A 21,590-nucleotide genomic window follows, 5' to 3' on the forward strand; every position below is an offset into this window, starting at 1 on the left:
AGTGAGCCGTGCCAGCAGAAGGCCTCCCGTGGGCGGGGAGAGCCCCCTCGCCCCTCTGCTCGCTTGAGCGCTCTGTGCTCTGCCCCGCTGACCGCAGCAGTTTCGGCTGCGCTGTGCAGAGAGCCCGGGCGCCCCATCTGCGGTTTCCGCACTGGCTGGGAGCAGCCGCAGGCAAGCCCATCAGACCGTCCGCCACGACCCCGGAGAGCCTCTCCCAGCTCCAGGGACCGCCGCCGAAGGCCAGAAACCAATCATACTACAGCTAGGTCTTGCGATTGCACGGCAGTGAGTGCCGATTGGCCGCTGCTGGGGGTTTCGGCCTCCCTCCTCCTCCCTTCTGCCCCCACTTCAGCTCCAAAGCTCCAGGCCAATGAGACGGCGCTTTATAGATGCCCTCCCTTTGCTTTTTTTCTTCTCCCCACCTTGGCAAGGGAGGAGAAGTTCTGACTGGCCAAATGTCCTCGGAAGCCCTCTTCCCTTCACCAATCAACGAGAAAGGTACACTCCCAGCGGAGTTTTCCAGCCAATTGCGGGGCGGCCGCGGTGCCCAGCCTTGCAGTTTCACCCGCGACTCCGGGTTTCACGGTTTTTAACTCTTCCTGCTATTTCCTGAGGGCTCGCAACTCTGATTGGCCACTGTTGCTATTGTCGAATTTCTCCTCCAGCCAGCCACAGAACAAGGCAAAGCCACTTTCTTTCCGTTCGGCTGCCTTCGGCATTTTCCGTTTATTAGGCGTGGCTTCTCAACTACACTTTCTAATTGGCTTCTCCGACAGATCGGCTTTTTCCGGAACGAGCCGCAAACGAGCGACGTTGGTGATTGGCTCCGCTTTGGGTTTCGGCTTCCCAGCCGAAGTGGGCGGCCGCGGACTCGGTCGGCTATTCCCAGACGCCTGTTACGCGGGCGGCCGGGCTTTGGGCGGTGTAAGGCTGGGTGGGGGAGGAAGGAGGCGGAGGACGAGTAGGAAGGGGGAGGGGGAGCGGGGAAGCGCTAGGCGGCTGCGCAGACGGCGCTCCTCACACAGAGCTGCCCCCGACCCGGGCGAATGCTGGTTTGTGCTGCCGCCGCCGCCGCCGCCGCCGCCGCCCGGGCCGAGTGACAAAGGAAGGAAGGAAGGAAGCGAAGAGGACCTGGCCCCGCAGCCGCTGACAGGGCTCCGGGCTCGGGGCAAAGCGCAGACACTTCCTGAGCGAGCACCGATCAGAGGCGAGAGGCGGAGGGCGGCCGCGCCGGTGCCGTGGACGGGGGAGGGGGCCCCGAGGGAAGGAAGCGGTTGCCGGGTTCCCATGTCCCCGGCGTATGGGGAGCAGTCGAGGAGCCGCTGCCTGGGGTCTGAAGGGAGCTGCCTCCGCTACCGCCGCCGCCATGGCCGCTGGATCCAGCCGCCGCCTGCAGCTGCTCCTGGCGCAATGAGGAGAGGAGCCGCCGCCACCGCCCGCCTCTGACTGACTCGAGACTCCGCCGCCCTCCTGCTTGCCGGGCCCCCGCCGCCAGCCCACTGGATCCCGCCGCTGCCGGAGCCGCAGCGTTTCCCGTCGCATCTCGGAGCCACCCCTTCTTCCCATCCCCCTCTCTTCAGGCGTGAGACTCGTGATCCTTCCGCCGCTTCCCTTCTTCATTGACTCGGAAAAAAATCCCCGAGGAAAATATAATATTCAAAGTACTTATTTTCAATCAAGTATTTGCTCCCGTTTCACGTGATATATATTTTTAAAGGATTTCCCCCCCCACCCCTTATCCTCTCTCAGGAAAGGGAGGTGAAAGAATTGTAATCCTCCCCTTCAGCCCCAGATTATCTATATGTTAAATATCCGTACCGATCTGTCTTGAAGGAGAAATACATCGCTCGTTTTTTTTTTTTTTTTTTTTTTTTTTTTCTTAATTGCTATACAAAAGGAGTGAAAAGCCTGGAGAACGAAGTCTTTTTCTTTTTCTTTTCTTTTTTTTTTTTTTCTTGTGAGAGAACTTAATGCTGCATTTATCATTAACCTAACACCCTAACATAAAACAAAAGGAAGAAAAGGAGGAAGGAAGGAAAAGGTGATTCGGGAAGAGAGATCATGTCAGGGCGGCCCAGAACCACCTCCTTTGCGGAGAGCTGCAAGCCAGTGCAGCAGCCTTCAGCTTTTGGCAGCATGAAAGTTAGCAGTGAGTATCGATTTTATTTTACACCTCTACTCCACCTCACCCTTAAAATGAGAAACCTCGAGATACCAGGATCTTAAAATATTAGACCTCCAGATCAGTCAGAGTAATGCAAAGGGCAAAACCCTTCTTCAGTCAAAAGATGAGGCAGCTCCCTCTTTTCTCCTCCTATACCTCCTCCCCTGGTCTCATTAACCTTGAATTGAGAGAATATGATTTTATTTGGATGATTTAGTTTGGAACTTAATTCTTGTCTTCAACTTTTCTTGGTTTTGGCAGTCAGCTTTGTCAGGTGGCTTGACTGCACGTTAAAATAGCCACGGGAGTTTTTACTTGTCCATGCTTTTGAATAATGAGGAGGACAAGACTTGATCCATAAACCATTATGTACATTTTCAGAGCGTTTGTCTTCCGGAATGAGGGAGGATGTTTTAGCTCAGATTTCAGGGGTTATCATAGTTTTGTACACTTAAATAGACGTTAAATGTTCCAGCCTCCTAACATTTCTTCTTTGCCTGAGTGATATACAAACTATTTGTTCTTAATCTGGAGATGAACTTGCTCAGTAACTGGCATTGCTGTTTGAAGGCGAGCATTCAGCACTCCCTTTTAGTAGGGGCGGGTGGAAGCTGATAAATATCCAGCAGCATTTGCATCGTAAGTGTATTGTTTCCAATTGGATAAGTGGTTTAGTGTGTTATCTCCTAACCTTCCTGTTTTGACATTACCAATCTGCCACCATATAATTTGTTTAATCAAAAGGTAACTTAGAAGTAGGTCCAAGTTTTGATTGAGGTTTGTATTGTCATAATGCCAAAACGGAGTTAAATAATAATTGTCACTGACTCATTGTGATTTAAGTTGAATTTTGAGGTGCCATTGCCTACATTACTTGTTAAATGTTCAGGAGTACAGTGGATTCCTTTTTAGAACTATTTAAAATACTGTTGGATTAGCTCAGCTGACATTTAGCTATAACTGTGGATTTAACTCTTAAGAATATGGATTTAGTCCTTTCCATCATAGCTGTTGCAAAAGGCTGTGATCCTGGAAATAATAGGGATATTTGGGCTATGTTAGGGTTGTTGCTAGACTGTACTCTTGGACTGGATTTGTGCTGAAAATCTGTGTTCTTCAAGTGTTTGGTATACTAAGTATCAGATGTTCCAATGTATCTATTTGTGGAGATGTTTGTATGGTATTTAATGACAGCTATTTAAACATACTTCCAGAATTTGACAAACATGTCTATATTGTTTCCTTATTCTCTGAGAAAGGGGCAAGATGAAAGTTGTTATTTTGTTGCCTCCAACTAAGATTAAAAAACAAAACCCAAATGTGTATGCTCTTAGGTGAGATTGATTGTATACTTAGGCAACATAAAATGATTATTTTTATGAACTCAAGATTTCAATTCATGTTGGCTTTTGGAACTTGACTAAAACAATGGTCCAGTAGCTGATGGGAGGTTATTTTTGAAAGTTGTTTTTTTTTTCTCCTGGTGACTAGCTAGTAGAGAACGCAGAGTATGTGAAGAGGGAAACTGATTTTGCATCTTTCAAGGAAGGGTCATGCTTTCTAAGCACTTCATGGAGTTATTTGAAAATAATTATTTAAAATTCTGGTGTAATTTTCAGCTGTGCTGAAGCAGATCTTATAATAGCTGCTTAAGAGTCTCTGTGGTACTGGAGTGTGTATATGTTTTACATCTTGGTACTGTAGTTTAAAAATCACTCAAACATCAATTTTAGGTAATTCATTTATTATGTTTAGTTCAGAGATGTGTAATGCTAGATTATAATGTTAAATTTTGGGACTTTTAATTTTATTTCCAGAGTTTTCTTTGAAAATAACTCCTTAGTTCTTCATATATATGTGACTCTTAAGTGTGTAGGTTAAGATGTTTAACTTAAAATTTATATAAGGGCAACAATATTTAAAAACTTGGACTGTGACTGTTTAGAGTTTTGACAACCTTCCCTTTAGGGACATTTAGAAGAAATAGGAATTATTAAGCATTTGTTAGGGTACTGGTAGTCAAAGGAACTCATGTTCAAAAGATCTACCAAAGAAATTATAGCACCTGACCTCAAAAGCGTATTTCATGGTAAAGAAAAGATATGAGGGAAAAATGTGAAAACAATAGAATGATAACTGCAAGATTATAAAATACAAATTGAAGTGTGTTCAGAAGGACAAAGAATAAAGGGATGAGAAAGTATGGTTAGAGAAGGAAGACTTCTGCAGAGGTGAGCTTTAAGTCAGGTGTTAAAGAAGACTGTAACTTGAACTGTCGGAGAAGTGTGAAGTGTTTATTCTAGGTGGGAGGAATGTACAGCACAGAGATGGTGAGTTGTGTATGACAGGCAGCAAGCAAGGTGGTAAATCTGGTTGAAAGGGCCTAAATAGGAAAATAAGAAAAAATGAAACTTGAGAACTATGGGAAGATTAGCTGATGGAGAGGAAAGGGGGCCTATAAAAGTTTGGTTGTTTCAAGAGAGATCTGGATTTACTATAGATTGTTAAACAGATACTGGAAGATGATTTGGGCAGTTGAGTTGATGGATTTGCATGGAGAGACATTATAACCCTTTTAGGGAAATCGTAGGGAATATTGTGAATCATGAGGGTAAAAATTAAAATGTGAAAATGGGATGAAAGGAACAAATTCAGAGACAGTATGAATGAAGAAGCCGGCAGGACTTTGGATTGGACTGAGGGGAATACTTGTGAAGGAGTCAGGAGTTAAAAATAAATTCTGAGGTTATTGGTCTGGAAGACTTGACTGCTGAGTTGTATTGTTAATTGTAATGGGAAAATTGAGAAAGTGCTGAGAGAGAGGGTAGATGAATTCACTTTTTAGAATTTCGTGTGCAGTAATTTCACTTGAAATTCAGCAGGCAGCAGCTTGTCACTGGCAATGATATTTAAATTCCAATATATTAATTATATACTTTCTAGTTTATACCTAAAAATGTCAAGTTTATCTTTGGGAAAAGTAAACTAAAGATTTGTGTTTAAATGCTTTTGATTAAAGTTCTATAAAAACAATTTATAGTATAGATTCAAAAACCTCACACTTGAAACCTAGTTATAATCCCATGGTAATTTATTTAAGGACAGTGAAAATACTTTGATGATTAGACTGTGACATAAACATTTTAGATATTTTTTATAGGCTTTAATGTAATCCTTGGTACATGCTTAAAACTCGTTTTTCATAAATAATGACTTAGGTAAACTTTGCATTTAAAGTAATGATAATGCTACTACTAAGAGCCTTCACTTTGTGAAGACTCCAGCAGAAATTGTTTATTTTATAACAAGTATTTTTTACCTTTTGATGAAATCAAGATTTCTTCTTGGTTCACTCCAGGCGTATGTGTTATTAAATAGCACATATCTATCTATACGGTTTCTTCTTTAGAATCACATGACATTTTACCCAAAATAGAGAAAGTAAGGACTGACCTTGCAATTTTAGTTAAACTATTAGTAATACTCCTCCTCACCTCCACTGGGAACTGAACCCAGGGGTACTTTACTACTGAGCTACATTCCCAGTCCTTTTTATATTGAGACAGGCTTTCCCTAAGTTGCTGAGGGTCTTACTAGATTGCTGAGACTGGCCTTGATGTATGGTCCTCCTGCTTCAACCTCCCAAGTCTCTGGGATTATAGTCTTGAGCTACAGTGCCCAATTCAGAGCTTTTTAAAAAAAATATTTTGTGGTACTGGGGATTAAACCCAGAGGTGATCTACCACTGAGCTACATCCCTAGCTCTTTTTATTTTGAGACATGGCCTCTCTAAATTGCTCATGCTGGACTTGAACTTGTCATCCTCCTGCCTCAGCCTTCTCAGTAGCTGGGATTATAGGCATGCACCAGTGTCCAGCAATAAATGCTTTTAGTATACTGTTGGAGAAAATTAGCTAATTGCCTAGGTTTGATGCTTAAACTTAAGATTTGGAAAGAGGAAAATAGGGCAATGAATGTTACTTGTTTCCTTATAAATAACCTTTTCTAAGACAATTTTTTTATTAGCAAAGAGAATAATTAATGGGTAGTTACATATTATTGTGCAGTATTAAGTTTTATGGTGATTAAAACCAAAGAGGGGGTAGCAACATAGTGTCTCTCTATTCCTAGATTAAATTTATGATATCTAATAATTTGGTTATTAGAAATTAGCCAATTTCTTGGTTTTCTCATGTTAATGTACAAAAGATTGCTCATATGTCAGACTAAAAACCAGAAACTTATTTTCATTCCTTTCCCAACTAGACTTATCTTGAGTTTTAAAAACACAAGATGATCATATAAGAATTGCATGCACTTTTGTTGCGTGCATCCATAGAATGCTTGCTAATTGTGAGATAATAATTAAGGCACAGGTACTAGGAAGAAACTTAAAAATAACCCAGAGATGCACAAACCAATTTATGGCTGATTAGGAACTGCATTTAGAAAATGGGGCGACATCTTCTCATTTTACTGGCAAGTCAGACTGTACTTGGCACCCTGCTCTCTCTGTCCCCCATATTGGACTTGAGTTGTAGTTGTGAATTGCTGTTTTGGATAAACAGAAGACTGGAAAAGCCAGAGTTTTTGTAAGTACCAGCAGCAGATTTTGAGACTGGGTACGATGTATTTTTCATGAGCTTTATGCAGAGAAAGCTGAGAAATATAAAGGTACTGATCCTGGGCACAGTGTCTATTTATTATTAATTTATTTATTGGTACTGGGGAGTGAACCCAAGAGTGCTTAACCATTAAGCTACATCCCCAGATCTTTGTTTATTTTTTTATTTTGAGTTGGGCTCTCCCTACGTTGTTTAGAACCTCACTAAATTGCTGAGGCTGGCCTTGAACTTATAATCTTCCTGTCTCAGCCTCTTGAGCTGCTGGGATTATAGGCATACTCCACTGCACCTGGCAATAAGTTTTTAAATAAGGCTTCAGGGGGTTATGAGAGAGGAATGGGTATGGACAGGATGTGAGACTGTGGTACCTCTTTTGATATTTCACCCTAAAATGAAAAATATAGGGGCAGAACACATAAGTGTGACATGAATGTATATTGGTACTAACACAGCTACCCTGATTCCCTGGATGATGTTCTATCAAGAATATAATTACCACAGGGTATGATTTTGTTTGTGAAATTTAGCATCATTTTCTAGCTGATTTTCTTGAACTGGTTGTGGTGGTAGTGATAGAAAGGGAATTTTGTGTAATTTCAAGAATTTTCTGGTTCATAGGTGTTAAAGTAGAGGTTACAGTCTTTGTTCCCATCTTTGATTATATCACTCACTCTTCTTCAGTTATAGACAAACTGTCTTTGAAATTTACTGAATGTGATGTAGAAATATGTGTATATAAAAATGTGTGAATACAACAGCAAGGAAAAACTGACAGTGGAATTAAAGAATAATTGTTTTCTGAAAAGTTTCCTACCATTAAACTTATAAGTAAAGGAAGATTTCATCCATTCTAGTATGAAGAATTTTTATTCTAGTTTTTAAAAGAATACTACTCAGCACATACTGGACATTGGGTCTGTAATATACTTGGTCTGGTATAAGATGCAAAGACACAACTTTGTAGATTTGGGCTCCCAGTTTACAATTTCCCTTCTCACCTTATATTTTGGAGGTAGGCAGATTTTAATTTTGTAAGTGGTTGAATCTTATGTTTTTGTATTCAGTAGTTTCCTTAGGATTTTAATGATTTTTTTTTTTTAAGCTAATTTTGCCAAACCAGTTTTTCCTTTTGTTTTCAGGGTACCATGGTCAATAGTAGTACAAAACTGAACTCTTATTATGTTCCCGTATAAATTGGTCTGGAGTTGTTAGTTTCTTGATTGTCCTTTCAAATTCATACAGTAATATAAAACGTAAACATTGTTGAGGAAGGGGAATTTTTCTAAAATCTTATATTTTATATGATTGTATAATTTAAATGAATTTATTGGCCTAGGATTGAGTAGGCATGTTCTAAAGCCGGAAAGTTAGTAGGTAGGCAGGCACAAAAATTAGAAACATTGATATAGAACAGTAATATTAATATTGTTTTTTCCATTACCACTGTGTCATGGCACAATCCTTGGCTTAGGAAGTTAAAAATAAATAGGTTGTTTTAATAAAAGTAGCCAAGAACAATAGTATGATTAATATAGTATATCTGTTGAGTGTTCATTTAAGTACTAATACTCTGCCAAACTCTTTATATGCAAAACCTCATTAATCATATGGCAGTTCTATACAGTAGCTAATATTATCCCTGCTTTATAGATGAGGTAAATAAAATTAAGAGAGATAAAGCAACTAATCAAAGATCACTTGGCCAGAAAGTTACTCACCCAGGATTTAAACTCAGGCATTCTGATTCCTAAGCCTGAGGTCTTGTTTTTGTATTTGTGATAGAGAATGGATTGCTGTTATCTTAACACTTGGATTCCATAGATAAGTTAAAGTGCTTTTTGCTTTTCGGATAGTCTTTCAATGATAATTTAGAAATAACTATAAGGCTTTCATCATTATTACTGCTTTGAAATATTTCCAGGCATGCCTGTTAGCAAATATAGTATTTATCCATTCATAGGTATACTGAAAAAATCAGTGCTTTGAAAATATCAGGAGAAACTTAAGATAGACATTAAAAATGTAAGTATTAGGGCTTATACCTGCAGAGAAGAAAAATATGTGATTTTTTTTTGTTTGTTTAATGTCTAGTCAGAACACTTTTTTTTTTTTTTGATCAGTACTGACAGATCATAAATAAATTCTTATATATTTATATCCTCAGGTAACATTAGAGTATGTTTCACCAGATTAGTCATTATGAAGGATTATTTTTTCTCTTTGTCTCTCTTCCTGTGGTTTATGATAATTGTCTTTACCTCTCCCTTTTAAAATTTGATGCCAAACTTAAATTTTTTTGATTGCATATTCAACCAATTACTCAATTATATATTGGGCATTTGCTAGTGTCAGAAAATTGGAGCTCCTTCGCATATCCTCTGCCCCAAGAATATCAGTTATACATCACTATGAAATTAGGTTATTTGGAGCCTGACCTTTTTGGAATTGATTGATAGTTAACAATCCAAAAGTAAACTAAAAACTATCCTGAGCAGCTTGTGTCTGCCAACAAATAGAATGTACCCTTTGCTCATGGGTAGGGTCTTCAAGGCTTTTTTTTAAACAGTTCTTTATCATTGTTGAACACAATTCTAATTCATTTAATTGTCTGATTTCTTAAAGCCACACATTAGAAGGGAATGGATGGATACTAATGTTAAGCGTTACTAAAAAGATTAGACAGGAGATTCAAGAAAATGTGCACATTGGGATTATTTAGTGTAGGCTCAAGTAGCTCCAGGAGAAATCACTCTGATAATTATTCAAAATGTTCACCTAGAGAAGGTTAAATTATACTAATTGAACTCTCTTTTAAAGGGGCAGGAGGCAGGAAAGTCTCTTCTGGAGAGCTGGGTTTCTGCAGTAACTTCTCACATCAAACATCCTCTAATTTGTTGGTCACTGAAGTGATGAGGAAGAGAACTGGGTCATCTCTGTCTGATTGACCAACCTCTAGTTGGATTTCAGTGATATGGACAAAGGTACTAAAGTCTTTAGTATGGTAGCCAAGGGTATGTTTCCAACTCTTCCTTCCGTTGTCCATCTACATTTAATACAGCAACAGAATATCTGTCTTAAAGCTTATTTTCTTATTTTTTTTCTCTTTGGTGTATGTATGGAATTACACTTCAGATTTTTACCTGCCTGTTACCTTCTGTTTGTTGAATGCTTAGTCATTGCATGGAGTTGTTTAAGCTTTCTTATAAATTTTGAATAGCTTTTTAGATAGTACATTTGCCAGATACATTTCTGACTTTGAGTAATGAGATTTGAAAAGGTGGGTGTGTTAATTTTTTCTCTGAAGAAAAAGGATGATCATGGTGAAGTACTTTTCTTTTGTACGTCTGAGAAATTTTTAGGGGCTTATTTGGTTGATATAATTAAAAAGGTTAGGAGTTTTAGATTTCTTAACAAGGAAGATTAACCCAACTTTAATGTGACATCCTCTACTTTTCCTTACTCTATGAACTCAGTTAATTCTTTTTAATTAGTTAAACCACTTTCTTGGACTGGGGATATAGCTTGAGTGCTTACCTCAAATGCATAAGGCCCTTGGTTCAATCCCCAGCACTACAAAAACAAAACCAAACCAAACCACTTTCTTTGTGACATGTATCAAATAAATTGCTAATGCTAATCTTCTGAGTTTGTGGAAGCAGTACCTGAAAAATTAGAGTGTGGAGTTAGGCCTGGAATCAGGATGACAGAATTATATAGTAGGTACATTTGTTGGTCTCTTGGTATTTCAGAACTTTCTTTCACCCTCTATATGTTATTTAAATTTTGAGTTAGTGGAGTTTCAACAATGTTATATAATTATATGTATATATAAAAGCAAGGTGTGTCATGTCTCCATAACATAACAATAACAATAATATCAATTGGGTACTGTGTCCTAGACATTTTCATACTTATTTATGTATTTTGCTTTAAAACAATTTTAAAAATGGTCTCTTCAGTGAAATTTTCCTGTTCCTGCTCTGTAATTACCAGTTCCCTTTCCCAGAGATGGATGACATTACAATTTCTTAAATATCCTTCCATAAGTATTGAGTATCTTGGTTTTTAAATTTTTAGTACCAAGGATTGAATTTAGGGCCACTCTGCCACTGAGCCACATTCCCAGCCCTGTTTTGTGTTTTATTTAGAGACAGGGTCTCACTGAGTTGCTTAGCACCTAGCTTTTGCTGAGGCTGGCTTTGAACTCCTAATCCTCCTGCCTCAGCTTCCTGAACTGCTGGGATTATAGGTGTGTGCCACCATGCCCACCGGTATTCTGTATCTTTTCAGATAAGTGATTTTTACAGTGGCTTCCTTTTTGTGCATATGTACCTAAATTGACCAGAGTGTTAGAATTAAAACAAAAGTTATATCAATTACTCTAGAAAATTGCTATTTGTCATCCTAGATTAATAAACCTTTATTTTCTGACTGTGAGTTAGATGGGGAATAAGTGCAAAGATGAGAGAGCTCCGTCCTATCTTGACAGTTAGAGGTAAGATGCTAATAATTTTAAGCAGTGAATACTTAGTATCATATTTAAAATATTTCCTACTGGGGCTGGGGTTGTAGCTCAGTGATAGTGCAGTTGCCTAGCATGTGTGAGGTCCTGGGGTTGGATACTTAGCACCACATAATAAGTAAATAAAATAAAGGTATTGTGTCCATCTATACCCAAAAATACTTTAAAAAATATTTCCTACTGTAAGTTCATTTAAGAAATTATATTGCTGAGTAGGTATTTTCTGTGTTTTTTTTTCCAGAAATAGATGTTTATTTCATGGTAGAGAAAAAGGCAAAGGATAATTAATTTTTTCCTTTGACTTTCCATTTTTCTAACATCTTAGATGAGAAAACCTGTTCTCTTGAGAGATCAGAGGCGCAGAGTGCATCAGTGTCAGTGAAGCCTGTGCCTTTTACCTCTTTAAGAGCGCATGGTTTCATTCTCCTAAATCAAGCATTCTGCAGTCTTCTAAAATAATAATAATAATAATAATAATAATAATAATTTTTTATAATACTGGTAATGAAACCAGGGCCTTGCACATGCTAGGAAAGTGTTCTATCACTGAACTACATCCCTAGCACCCCCTCCCCTTTTTTTTTTTTTTTTTTTTGGTGCTGGGGATCGAACCCAGGGCCTTGTGCTTACAAGGCAAGCACTCTACCGACTGAGCTATCTCCCCAGCCCCCCCAGCACCCCCTTTTTTAAAAAAAAATTATTATTAGTTTTGGTACCAGGGATTAAACCCAGAGGCACTTAACTACTAAGTCACATCCTGAGCCCTTTTTTAAATATTTTATTTTGAGACAGGGTCTTGGTAAGTTGCTTGGGGCCTCAGTCTCCATGGGCATTGTAGGTATGCGCCAGTGTGCCCAGCTAAAGAAAAGTTTATTATTTTTATAAAGTAATATATTAATGTGATTTAAAGAAATCAAATAGTACAGAAAGGCTTATAATGAAAACTAATCATCTATCCCCAGTCATATGCAATCTTAACTATGACAGGTTTTTCCACTTTTATTTAACATGCTTTAAATCTGTTTCTTAAATTAATGTTAAGATATTATTTTTCATCTTCTAATTATGGTAGATATCATTTATTGCCATCTCCATCTCTCCTTTGCTATTATTCTAATATAACTAGTCACTATTTTAGTTAAACTATTAAATAAGTTATTTTTATTACTTAGACACTGAACAGTAAGTAATCTTAGGAGAAACCAGTGATCACTTTTCCTTTTCAAAATAGCCTTATTGAGAGAATTTCCATACTGTAAAATTTCCTCTTAAGATACATGTTTTAAGCTGGGTGTGGTGGTGTACATCTGTGATTGCCGAGGCTCAGGAGGCTGAGGCAGGAGGATTGAGAGTTCAAAAGCCAGACTTAGAAACCTAGATTCTTTTTATTGCTGAATAATAATTTTATTTTATTTTTTTGAAATACCATAATTTATCCATTCATCAGTTGATAGGCATTAGAATTTTTTCTGCTTCTTGGCTAGAATACATAATTGCTGCTGTGAACATTTATGAACAAGTTTTGGCATAGACATATATTTTCAGATTTTCTGAGTGTGTACCTAGGAGTGAAATTGCTGGGTCATATGGTAATTCTATTTTTAACATGTTAAGGAACAATGAAGTCCTTTCCAAAGCAATGATCACATTTCCTTTGTTTTCAATTTTTTTGGACTTTACTGTTGGCATTTTCTTTTTCTTGTATGTTTGCAGTGACATGCTGTCAATTTTTTTCCCCCCACAAATGTACCTGGATGGCTACTGACTTCCCCTTCCCCTTTTCTTTGGATAATCTTTTTCTTAGAGTCCTCCTTCTGCTGCTGGTATCCAAACTCGTTCAACAGCTGTCATCCTCTGACTTCTTTCATTGCTCTTCAGATTGACTTTCCTGTTTTGCAGATCCTATATCTTTGTATCCTGCATCTTTGAATAGTTCTTATTTAACATAGTTTCATGACATCAACCATATGTGCTCAAAATACTGTTTGGTAAATGTATGTGGAAAAGTTGTTAATTCATTGTTTTTTCCATATTTGCTCCAAATGTATAGTTAGAAAGTTTGCATATTTTTTTGGCAGGTGTTTTCACCTTTTCAGTTTCTAGACATTGAGAAATGTTTGGAGGTTATTTTATATTGTTATCATCTGCTGATTACCATTCTAACATGAAGCAACAGCATGAAGCAAGTAAAGAAATCTGAGAAATATTGATATCAAGGAATTGATTAGACCAGAGCTAATTAGAATTATGTAAGCTTCAAATATGAGTCACATGCAGTTTTAAGTTTTCTGTGTCATATAAAAAAAATAAAGACACAGGTGAAATATACTTTAACCCTTTATATCCAAAATATTTCAACATGTAATCAGTGTAATAATTATTCTTTTATTTATTTATTTATTTTGGTTACTAAATCTTCATAAACTAATACTTCACCCTTAAAATACTGATTTGGAGTAACACAGTTTAAGTGCTCAGTAGCCACATGTTGCTAGTGTTTATTGTATTGGACAGTACAGGTTTAGCATTTTGTTCAGGAATTATTTTATTGTTTTCAACCTGTTTGATCAGTTATTGTGTTATTTTCAAGTAATGAAAAGATGTGTGTGGATTAAAAACACTTAATTGATTTGCATCATTTCTTTGTTTTTAGTCGTGTTTCAGTTTATTTTGGAACTTTATGTCATTAAAAAAGATTGAAAGACTTATGTTCTTCAGAAAACCGCCTGTTATAGGGGGTAATGATTTTTCTCCATATTTTTGGCACAGCTTTAAAATAAATATGTAGATTTTTACTGGTATGCTTGTTAGAAACTGTCATTAACATAATTGCCCTAGCCCCAATGAAATTTTATTGGTACAAATGGTTTTTCTTTTTTTCTTTTTTCTTTTTTGGTACTAGGGATTGAACCCAGGGCACTTAACCACTGAGCCACATCCCCAGCCCTTTTTTATGTATTATTAGAAACAGGGTGTTGTTGAGTTGCTTAGGGCCTCTCTAAGTTGCTGAGGCTGGCTTTGGACTCTTGATCCTCCTGCCTCAGCCTCTGGAGTCTCTGGGATTACAGGAGCACGCCACCATGCCTGCCTGTTGTCATCTGTTCTTTTCCTTGATCTTTCAAACACGTAGTCAGCTTTCAGAGTCTCAAAACTACCCCAACCATATAGTCATCCATGCCTAACCACGAGGCTTGAAGTTCATTTGCACATTACTACTGTAGCACTCTCTATGACCCTTCTTATAGTCTGCCTTACATTCTAGTTAACTTATTTCTCTCTGGGAGATCACAAATTCCGACGCGCATAAAGTATTTTATTCACCTTTACATTTCTACAATGCTTTCTGTGTTGGGTTGCTTAATACATATATGAGTTGTAGGTGGTTTGTTTTGGTGCTATGGGTAGTAGTGGTATGGTGAGGAATTACCTAGTCATCAAACTGTCACTGATGTTTCTAGGAACATTTAAGTTTTGATAAGAGAAATTAGCTTATAAAGTCAAATGTGGTTTTTGCTTAAATTTAAAGAAATAGTAGTAGGGAAGGGAAAGAGAGAGACACAGATATATAGACCCTTCTTTATGTGCTCAGCGCTGAGTGACTCTGAACTCAGGATGGATGGGCGAATGAACGAAAGAACTCAAGTGCACTGGTTGGTAAGCATAGAACCTTTGAAATATTACAAATGTGCACCTACTACAAAAACTCAAACCTTCCAGAGTTTTATTTGGAGTGGGTGAGGCTAGAAGAGAGATTTAGAGATTTAGAAACCTGACAGATTGCTTTTCACCAAGTAGTTTATTTTATATAAGAATAGAGATAAAATAGTAAGCAGACAGTATTTAAATATGAATAATCCCTTTTTTGATAGATATACTAAGGTGTGTGACTGTAGTATTGAGAAGTTATGAAAACTCTATAGGACCTCTTTTTGGGTCTTTTATATTTCTTGGATATGCTAGTGCACATTAATACATCAATTCTAGAGCTTTCTCAGGGTGAAATATTAATAAACAGTATTGGTTATATTCCTGAATAATGTAATTTTAAAAATAGCTGTAAAATATGACTGTCCATATTTGGTTTTGAGAAATAAATTGGTTTATACTGATCATTGTGGTATCCTGCTTCTGTGACTAATTTTGTACGTTTGAGATGTTTGGCTGGCCAAAGGTATAATTCTTAAACAAGGAAGAGATTTGTTTTCTGTGTAAGTAGAAAATACTTGCTGTGTCCTTCTTGAACCAAGAGGAATTACTAAAGAACTAGATGTAGTTCTGTTTAAATTCAGTTGAACATTAGTAATAACTTTTGAGACCTTAAGAATCAACAATCTATCTAAATATATTTCCTGTCAGTTTCTAGAAAATTTAAAAACTGGTTGTGTACTTGAGAGGATAGAGAAAATATTCTAATTTTACATTTCTCTTCTACATTGGAGAATGAGAACGAAGTAAGAAATGAAGGGAGGGTATGTTTGTCATGACTTATAAGGTGGGAGCAAGTGGGCCAGTTCCTGGGTCCTTAGAAAAGAAAAATCTCTAGAGGCGGGAGACTGACTGACTTTATTGCTTTGAATATGTTACCAATATAAATTGTATGTATACCTTGTTCACTTTCAGCTTTATTTAGGAGTAGATATTATTTAAAATGTAGTTTACCTTATGTCTAATTTTAAAAAATACATTGTATCTTTTTGTTGTTCATGATGTATCACATATTGCCAAGAAAATCTGTGCATTTTCTAAAGTGTAGGGAAGAGATGAAAAATACTATTGTGGACCATAGAATGAGGGCAGGAAAGAAACTAGAAAAAAGTTTGTAGTTATGTTGAGTATTGATTTTCCTTAAATGCTATTGAAGGTGGCTAGATGTTAAGACTAAAATCCATCAGATTTAGCTACTCTTTGAGTGTTTACTGTGTGCCAAGCATTGTCATTTCATTTAACTTTCATATTGATTTATTTGACAATATTATCCCATTTAATGGATGAAGAAACTGAGATAAACACATTTTAGTTGATTTATTCACTTTTCTAGCTAGTAGGGAGTAAGTTCAGATAACAAATTCAGACTCTCCAGACTTCTTTTTTGTACTTATTGTATCATTGCACTATCCTAAGCAATATAATTCTTATTTAATCTTTACCACAATTTTATAAGGCAAATGTAATTTATAAGTGTGGAAACTGAGGCTTATTGAGCCCTCACACAGAGCAAGATTCATAACCATATATTGAACCTGTCACCTTAATTGCTACGTTGTATAACCTGGAAAGGAAATAGGAAAATTGTGTGAAATTTGATGAATTAAGGTTTTTTAGGGTAAGCCTTTAGGAGCTTATATTTTTTGTCATGTTACTAAGCAGACTGTAGTTGTCATGTACACATAAAGATTAAATTGTTTTCTTCTTTTACAATAAAAGTTTTAACAACATATAACTTTCTTTTAAAATTGATCAGGTTATTTAACAGTGGCTAGATGGATGAAGCTCCTTAAAACAAGAATTAAATTTGGTTTTAACTAAGGAAAAAAAAAGAAGTACATTTAAAATCCGTATTGCAGAGTGAGTTTTGAGCTGGATTTGTTATCTTTAACTGAGGAACCAGGGCCATAGAAAGGTTAGATAACCCTTGCCAAGGTTTCATACCAACAGGTGGCAGAGCCTACATTCCAACCAAGGTAATTTAGGCTGGAGAGCTTATCTACTTTACTCTCCTAAGGGTACATGAATGATCATGCAAAAATGAAGCCCAATTAACACATCAGGTCTTGATTTAAGGAAAAAAACAGAAGTGTTACATTTCACCTGCCTCCATTCTTATTATTTCCGATGGTCAATGGTCTTAGTACTTTTTGTTGTTGCTTTCATTACTTTTGCATGTGAAGATCTTCTCTGTTCTTCATTGTTACTTAAAAATGATGCATGATAAAATTAAACCAAAAATGTAAAACTTTACAATCTGGCATAGAGGCCAGATTGTAATATGTCAGTTTATAGTCAAATGTAGTTTTGAAGGTAGTTTACGAATAGAAAAGGTCGGCTTATAGTTGCATGATTTGGAGAACATTTTATGTACCTTCCGCAGCTTACTTGGACACTCTACAAATTGTTTGTATCTTTAGTTTTGTCCTCTCTTTCCTTTTGGACTTTAGCACAAAAATATTACTTTATCATACAGAAAAACTTTCTCATCCAGAAACATCCATTTTCATACCTATAACTTTTTATATCTCCCTTCTTCTAGTGGTTGATTTTTGAGTTTACATTCTGAAATTAGACAAATTTATAGTTTCTGAATTTAGACAAATTACTCCTTTTTAATAAGATGAATACTCTTTTTTACTTAAAACAAAGCTTAAACTTTTTCTATTCCTAATATATAGAATTACATCTATTAAAAGTTTACTCTTAGTAACCTTGCTTTTAGTTTAGGTGGAGAAGCAGAACAACCCTAAAACTAATTTTCCATTTATCAACTTATCAAAACATAATTAATAGACCCAAATATATGTTGCTTTATAGAATTTAAGAAGTCAGGAACACTTAAATTTAAACTTAGTGGTTGATGTTTTGATATTTTCACTTTGTAAATTAATCAGACATCTCCTCTAACATATTCATAAATGTTTATCTCACTTATGTTAAATCTGATTTACCCATTTTTAACTTAGGTTATGCATTAAAATCAAGGTATCAGACAAGTCTAGTTAACACTAAATCAGTTATTCCTGCCAAAGAAAAATCCTTAAAAGCAATGAGCATTGTACTTTAAACATTTTATAGAAATTAATCTTTTCTTGATTGGGTGGCTACCTAGAAGAATGTGTAGGTTAGTAATTTCAAAGACATCTTCACTCTACCACTGTAAATTGATCCTTCAGAAATTAAAATAGAGCCGGTTACAGATTTTTACAGTATGACCCAGACAAGGAAAAGGCCTGTGTGCAGTTTGGAACATTAGGAATAGAGTCTGTCAGCTATGGTGGATGCTAAAATCAAAGGTTTAAGTGGCCACTTACTCTCCTTGGGCAGATGTATTTCCATCATTTATTTTTCTTGCTTAGAACTCTTCAAAGGAGAGGATTTCCTTCCTTTTCTAATATATTTGAGAGTTAACCCTTGAATAATTAATTGGCCAGACAGTAGAAAGAAAAACAGAGATCTAGAAACTCTAGTTAGGCGCGACTAATTAGAACAAAATATTAAAGAATGTGGAAGTCCACGAGTCCTCAGGAAGAAGTTCTTAAGTAAAAGAAGACTCATACGTATGGAATCTTGTTTATCTTCCTTTTCCCTAGGCTTAAAATTTTTCTACTCTTGGTAGGTTCCTGTAACTGAGTTTCCTACCTTCTGTTCTCAACAGCACCCCCCCCCCCCTTAATACTCTTGTTGGGGATTTCTTGCATACCCCGTCCCCATGTGCTCATTCTCACTCAGGATTTCTTGCATCATCATCGTTTTCCTGTAACCCTGGGATAGCCTGAGCAACCAAAGAAGTACTTCTCTTAAGCTTGAGAATTAATTTTCCTACCTTGGTCTGAGCACAGAATTATTTGGTTGTTGCAGTACTTGCATGGCCCCTTTCCCTGTGTTGCTAATCCACTTTTTGATCTACTCCAGATTTTGGGTCCTTTGTTAGCTAGCCTCAGGGATGGCAGTTGTCTTGGTCCCTACCCCACTCCCCCGCCCCCAGTAAGGTTACCACAGCAGGGCAGCAGGAAGCAAAAGACACAACTCCTTTGGGGAGGGGGGTGTCCCTGTGACACCTAGGGGACTTATTGGGCCCCATGTTGGTTTCCAGAATTGTTAGAAATAATAAGGTGCCACAAGAAATCACACATGTGCTTGGAAGTGGGTAAGCAAGGCATTTTACTTCTGACAGAAGGGCATACTAATGGAACCTGGCTAGTAAGCACTTCTCGGCTCGCAGTCAGCAGGTAAATAACCAAGGTAGTACTGCCCTTTGCCCTGATTGGAGGACTCAAGGGTATGATGTACATGATTGGGTAATTTTTAAATTGGGGGCAGCAAAAGGAAAGGGCTATAATTAAAATGGCTACAATGGGATCCAATTAAGGCTGAATACTTTTATCTTAAAAATAGACCACCAGATTTTCTCTTTCTCACAGTAAGTGCCCTAAAATTAAAAAAAAAATTTTTTCAGATATAGATACATACAATACCTTTACTTTATTTATTTTCATGTGGTGCTGATGATGGAACCCACTGATGCCTCATATGTGGGAGGTGAGGGCTCTACCACTGAACATAACCCAGCCCTTTTTGTTTGATTTTGATGTGAGGTATATATTTTAAGTAGATCAGATGTTAGTCAGACTTTTAAAACTGTATATATGTATATATTTTAAACTGCTTTAGACTAGTGTGTTTGCAGTGGCAGTTTGTGTTACATTGACTGTTAGGTATTAAATGTTTAATCATAATGTTTAAACAATGAGATGAGATCTGACTATTTGTTCTTTGGAATTTCCTACATTTTGGATTTTGCTGATTTTGTCTCATTCTGGAATACACCAGAATGGTATTGTAAGGGATCCCACAGAAACCACGCTGGACACGGGAAATCACATAAGGGAGTTTATTAAGCAAACAGAGTGTCTCCCTGCAGGGTAAGAGAGAAAATGAGAGGACAAGAAAGGGAACGAGAAACGGCGTGTGCAAGAAAGAGTGTGAAAGCGAGGAGGATAGAGAAAGTGAGTAGGAGAGAGAGAAGGATGAGAAAAGATGGCGGGGGTAGCTACTGTGAAGCAGTTGAATTCCGCAGGGCTAACAGGGGACCAATAACGGAGAAGGATACTTGCAAACTGACTGATGAACCAATAGCTAGTTAGGATGTTCACGGACTGACAAGTGGTTGGGAGGCAGGGAAAATGGCTGCACCGGAAAGGTGTGTGTGGTGGGGAGCAGCTTTGTACATTACAGCTCTGGCATGTGAGAATCTTTTTCTCCATTTGGAATGTCTATAGTCTCATTCAGGAGATTGCAGTTATCTGAGATGCCCTCCAAAATTAGGGTGATTTTTTTAGGACATTCAGAACCACTAAGGCTGTTAATTGTGAATTGAGGTACAGGGACTATTGTATGCTTTTTTTCTTTATTTGCTATCCTTTTCAGTTTTGAGGAAGTGGGGGAGAGTTTTATCCCCTCTCTGAGAATTTTATTCACTCTAATTTTTTATTTCTTGCTTTGAAATAGCCAAAATACTTAGGAGCTCTAAGAAAAATCAGTTTTCTCAGCTTGAGGCAGAGATTTTCATGGGAAACTTTTTTGCAAAGTAAAATACTCTTTGTCTTTACCCAGGACATTTTTAAAGGAGTAGCAAGCAGCACTTCACTGCTTTGTCATTAACTAGGATGAAGGTGAGAAGAATGAATCACATTCCTCTTTTTTTTTGTTTACTGTCTTCATTTTTTCCATCTCTCTTGACCCTTTCCCTTCAACTTGGCTTTCTGTGGGTGCTGAATTTGGCTTCCTGTAGAATGGAGTAATTTTCATTCAACTTTGTGGGAACCTGGTACATCCAAACAGATGGTGAATATTTTTTCCATTTAGGATTTTTTATTTTTAAATTACTTATAAATTATTAAGAGGCTTTCAAAGACATAAAACTAGATAGAGTAGTATAGTGAACCATCATGTATTTATCACCAATTTCTATAATTAGATATAATCACCCTTGTTTCATTTATTTTCACCTGTACCCCCAAATAAAATATATTTCAGGTATCATGATTTTCCCCAGCATATGTTATATATTTAAAAGATCAGAATGCTCAAAACAAATGAACATAGTTAATTACAGTACCCTGATTCCATCTTCTAAAAATTCAAAAAGAAAACCTTGACTTTGTCAAATTCAGTGTTCACATTTCCTTGATCATACCTTTTTTCCTTTAAAAAAAAAATGATTTATCTGAATTAGGATCCAAAACAGGGTCCATATGGTACATTCTGTTGCTGTTTTAAAATCACCCTTGAATTGGTTAGAACTTGTCTTTCCCTCTCTTTTCCTTGCCATTTATTTATCGATGAGATCTGACTATTTGTTCTTTGGAATTTCCTACATTTTGGATTTTGCTGATTTTGTCTCTGTGGTCACTTAACATGTTTCTCTTATTTCTACAAACTGAAGGTTAGATTTTTTATTTTAAGTCAGATTACTTTATTAGGTGGTTCTGAGTATTTCTTGCTGCAAATATCAGGTGGCACATAATTTGAATTGTTCTGTTTTTGTGATGTTAGGATTTGATTGCTG

General features: G+C 37.0%; 1 protein-coding gene across 1 annotated transcript in view; it reads left to right on the plus strand.

Annotated features, from left to right (window-relative positions):
• Positions 1 to 1,948: 1,948 nt before the first annotated feature.
• Gsk3b (glycogen synthase kinase 3 beta) overlaps positions 1,949 to 21,590 on the plus strand; it is a 190,502-nt gene continuing 170,860 nt past the window's right edge. The window contains 1 exon segment of the mRNA XM_047563722.1: positions 1,949 to 2,149. Coding sequence (XP_047419678.1) covers positions 2,062 to 2,149 — 88 coding nt within the window. The 5' untranslated portion in view covers positions 1,949 to 2,061.

This window comes from Sciurus carolinensis, chromosome 9, assembly GCF_902686445.1.
Source record: "Sciurus carolinensis chromosome 9, mSciCar1.2, whole genome shotgun sequence".
Lineage (NCBI taxonomy): Eukaryota > Metazoa > Chordata > Mammalia > Rodentia > Sciuridae > Sciurus > Sciurus carolinensis.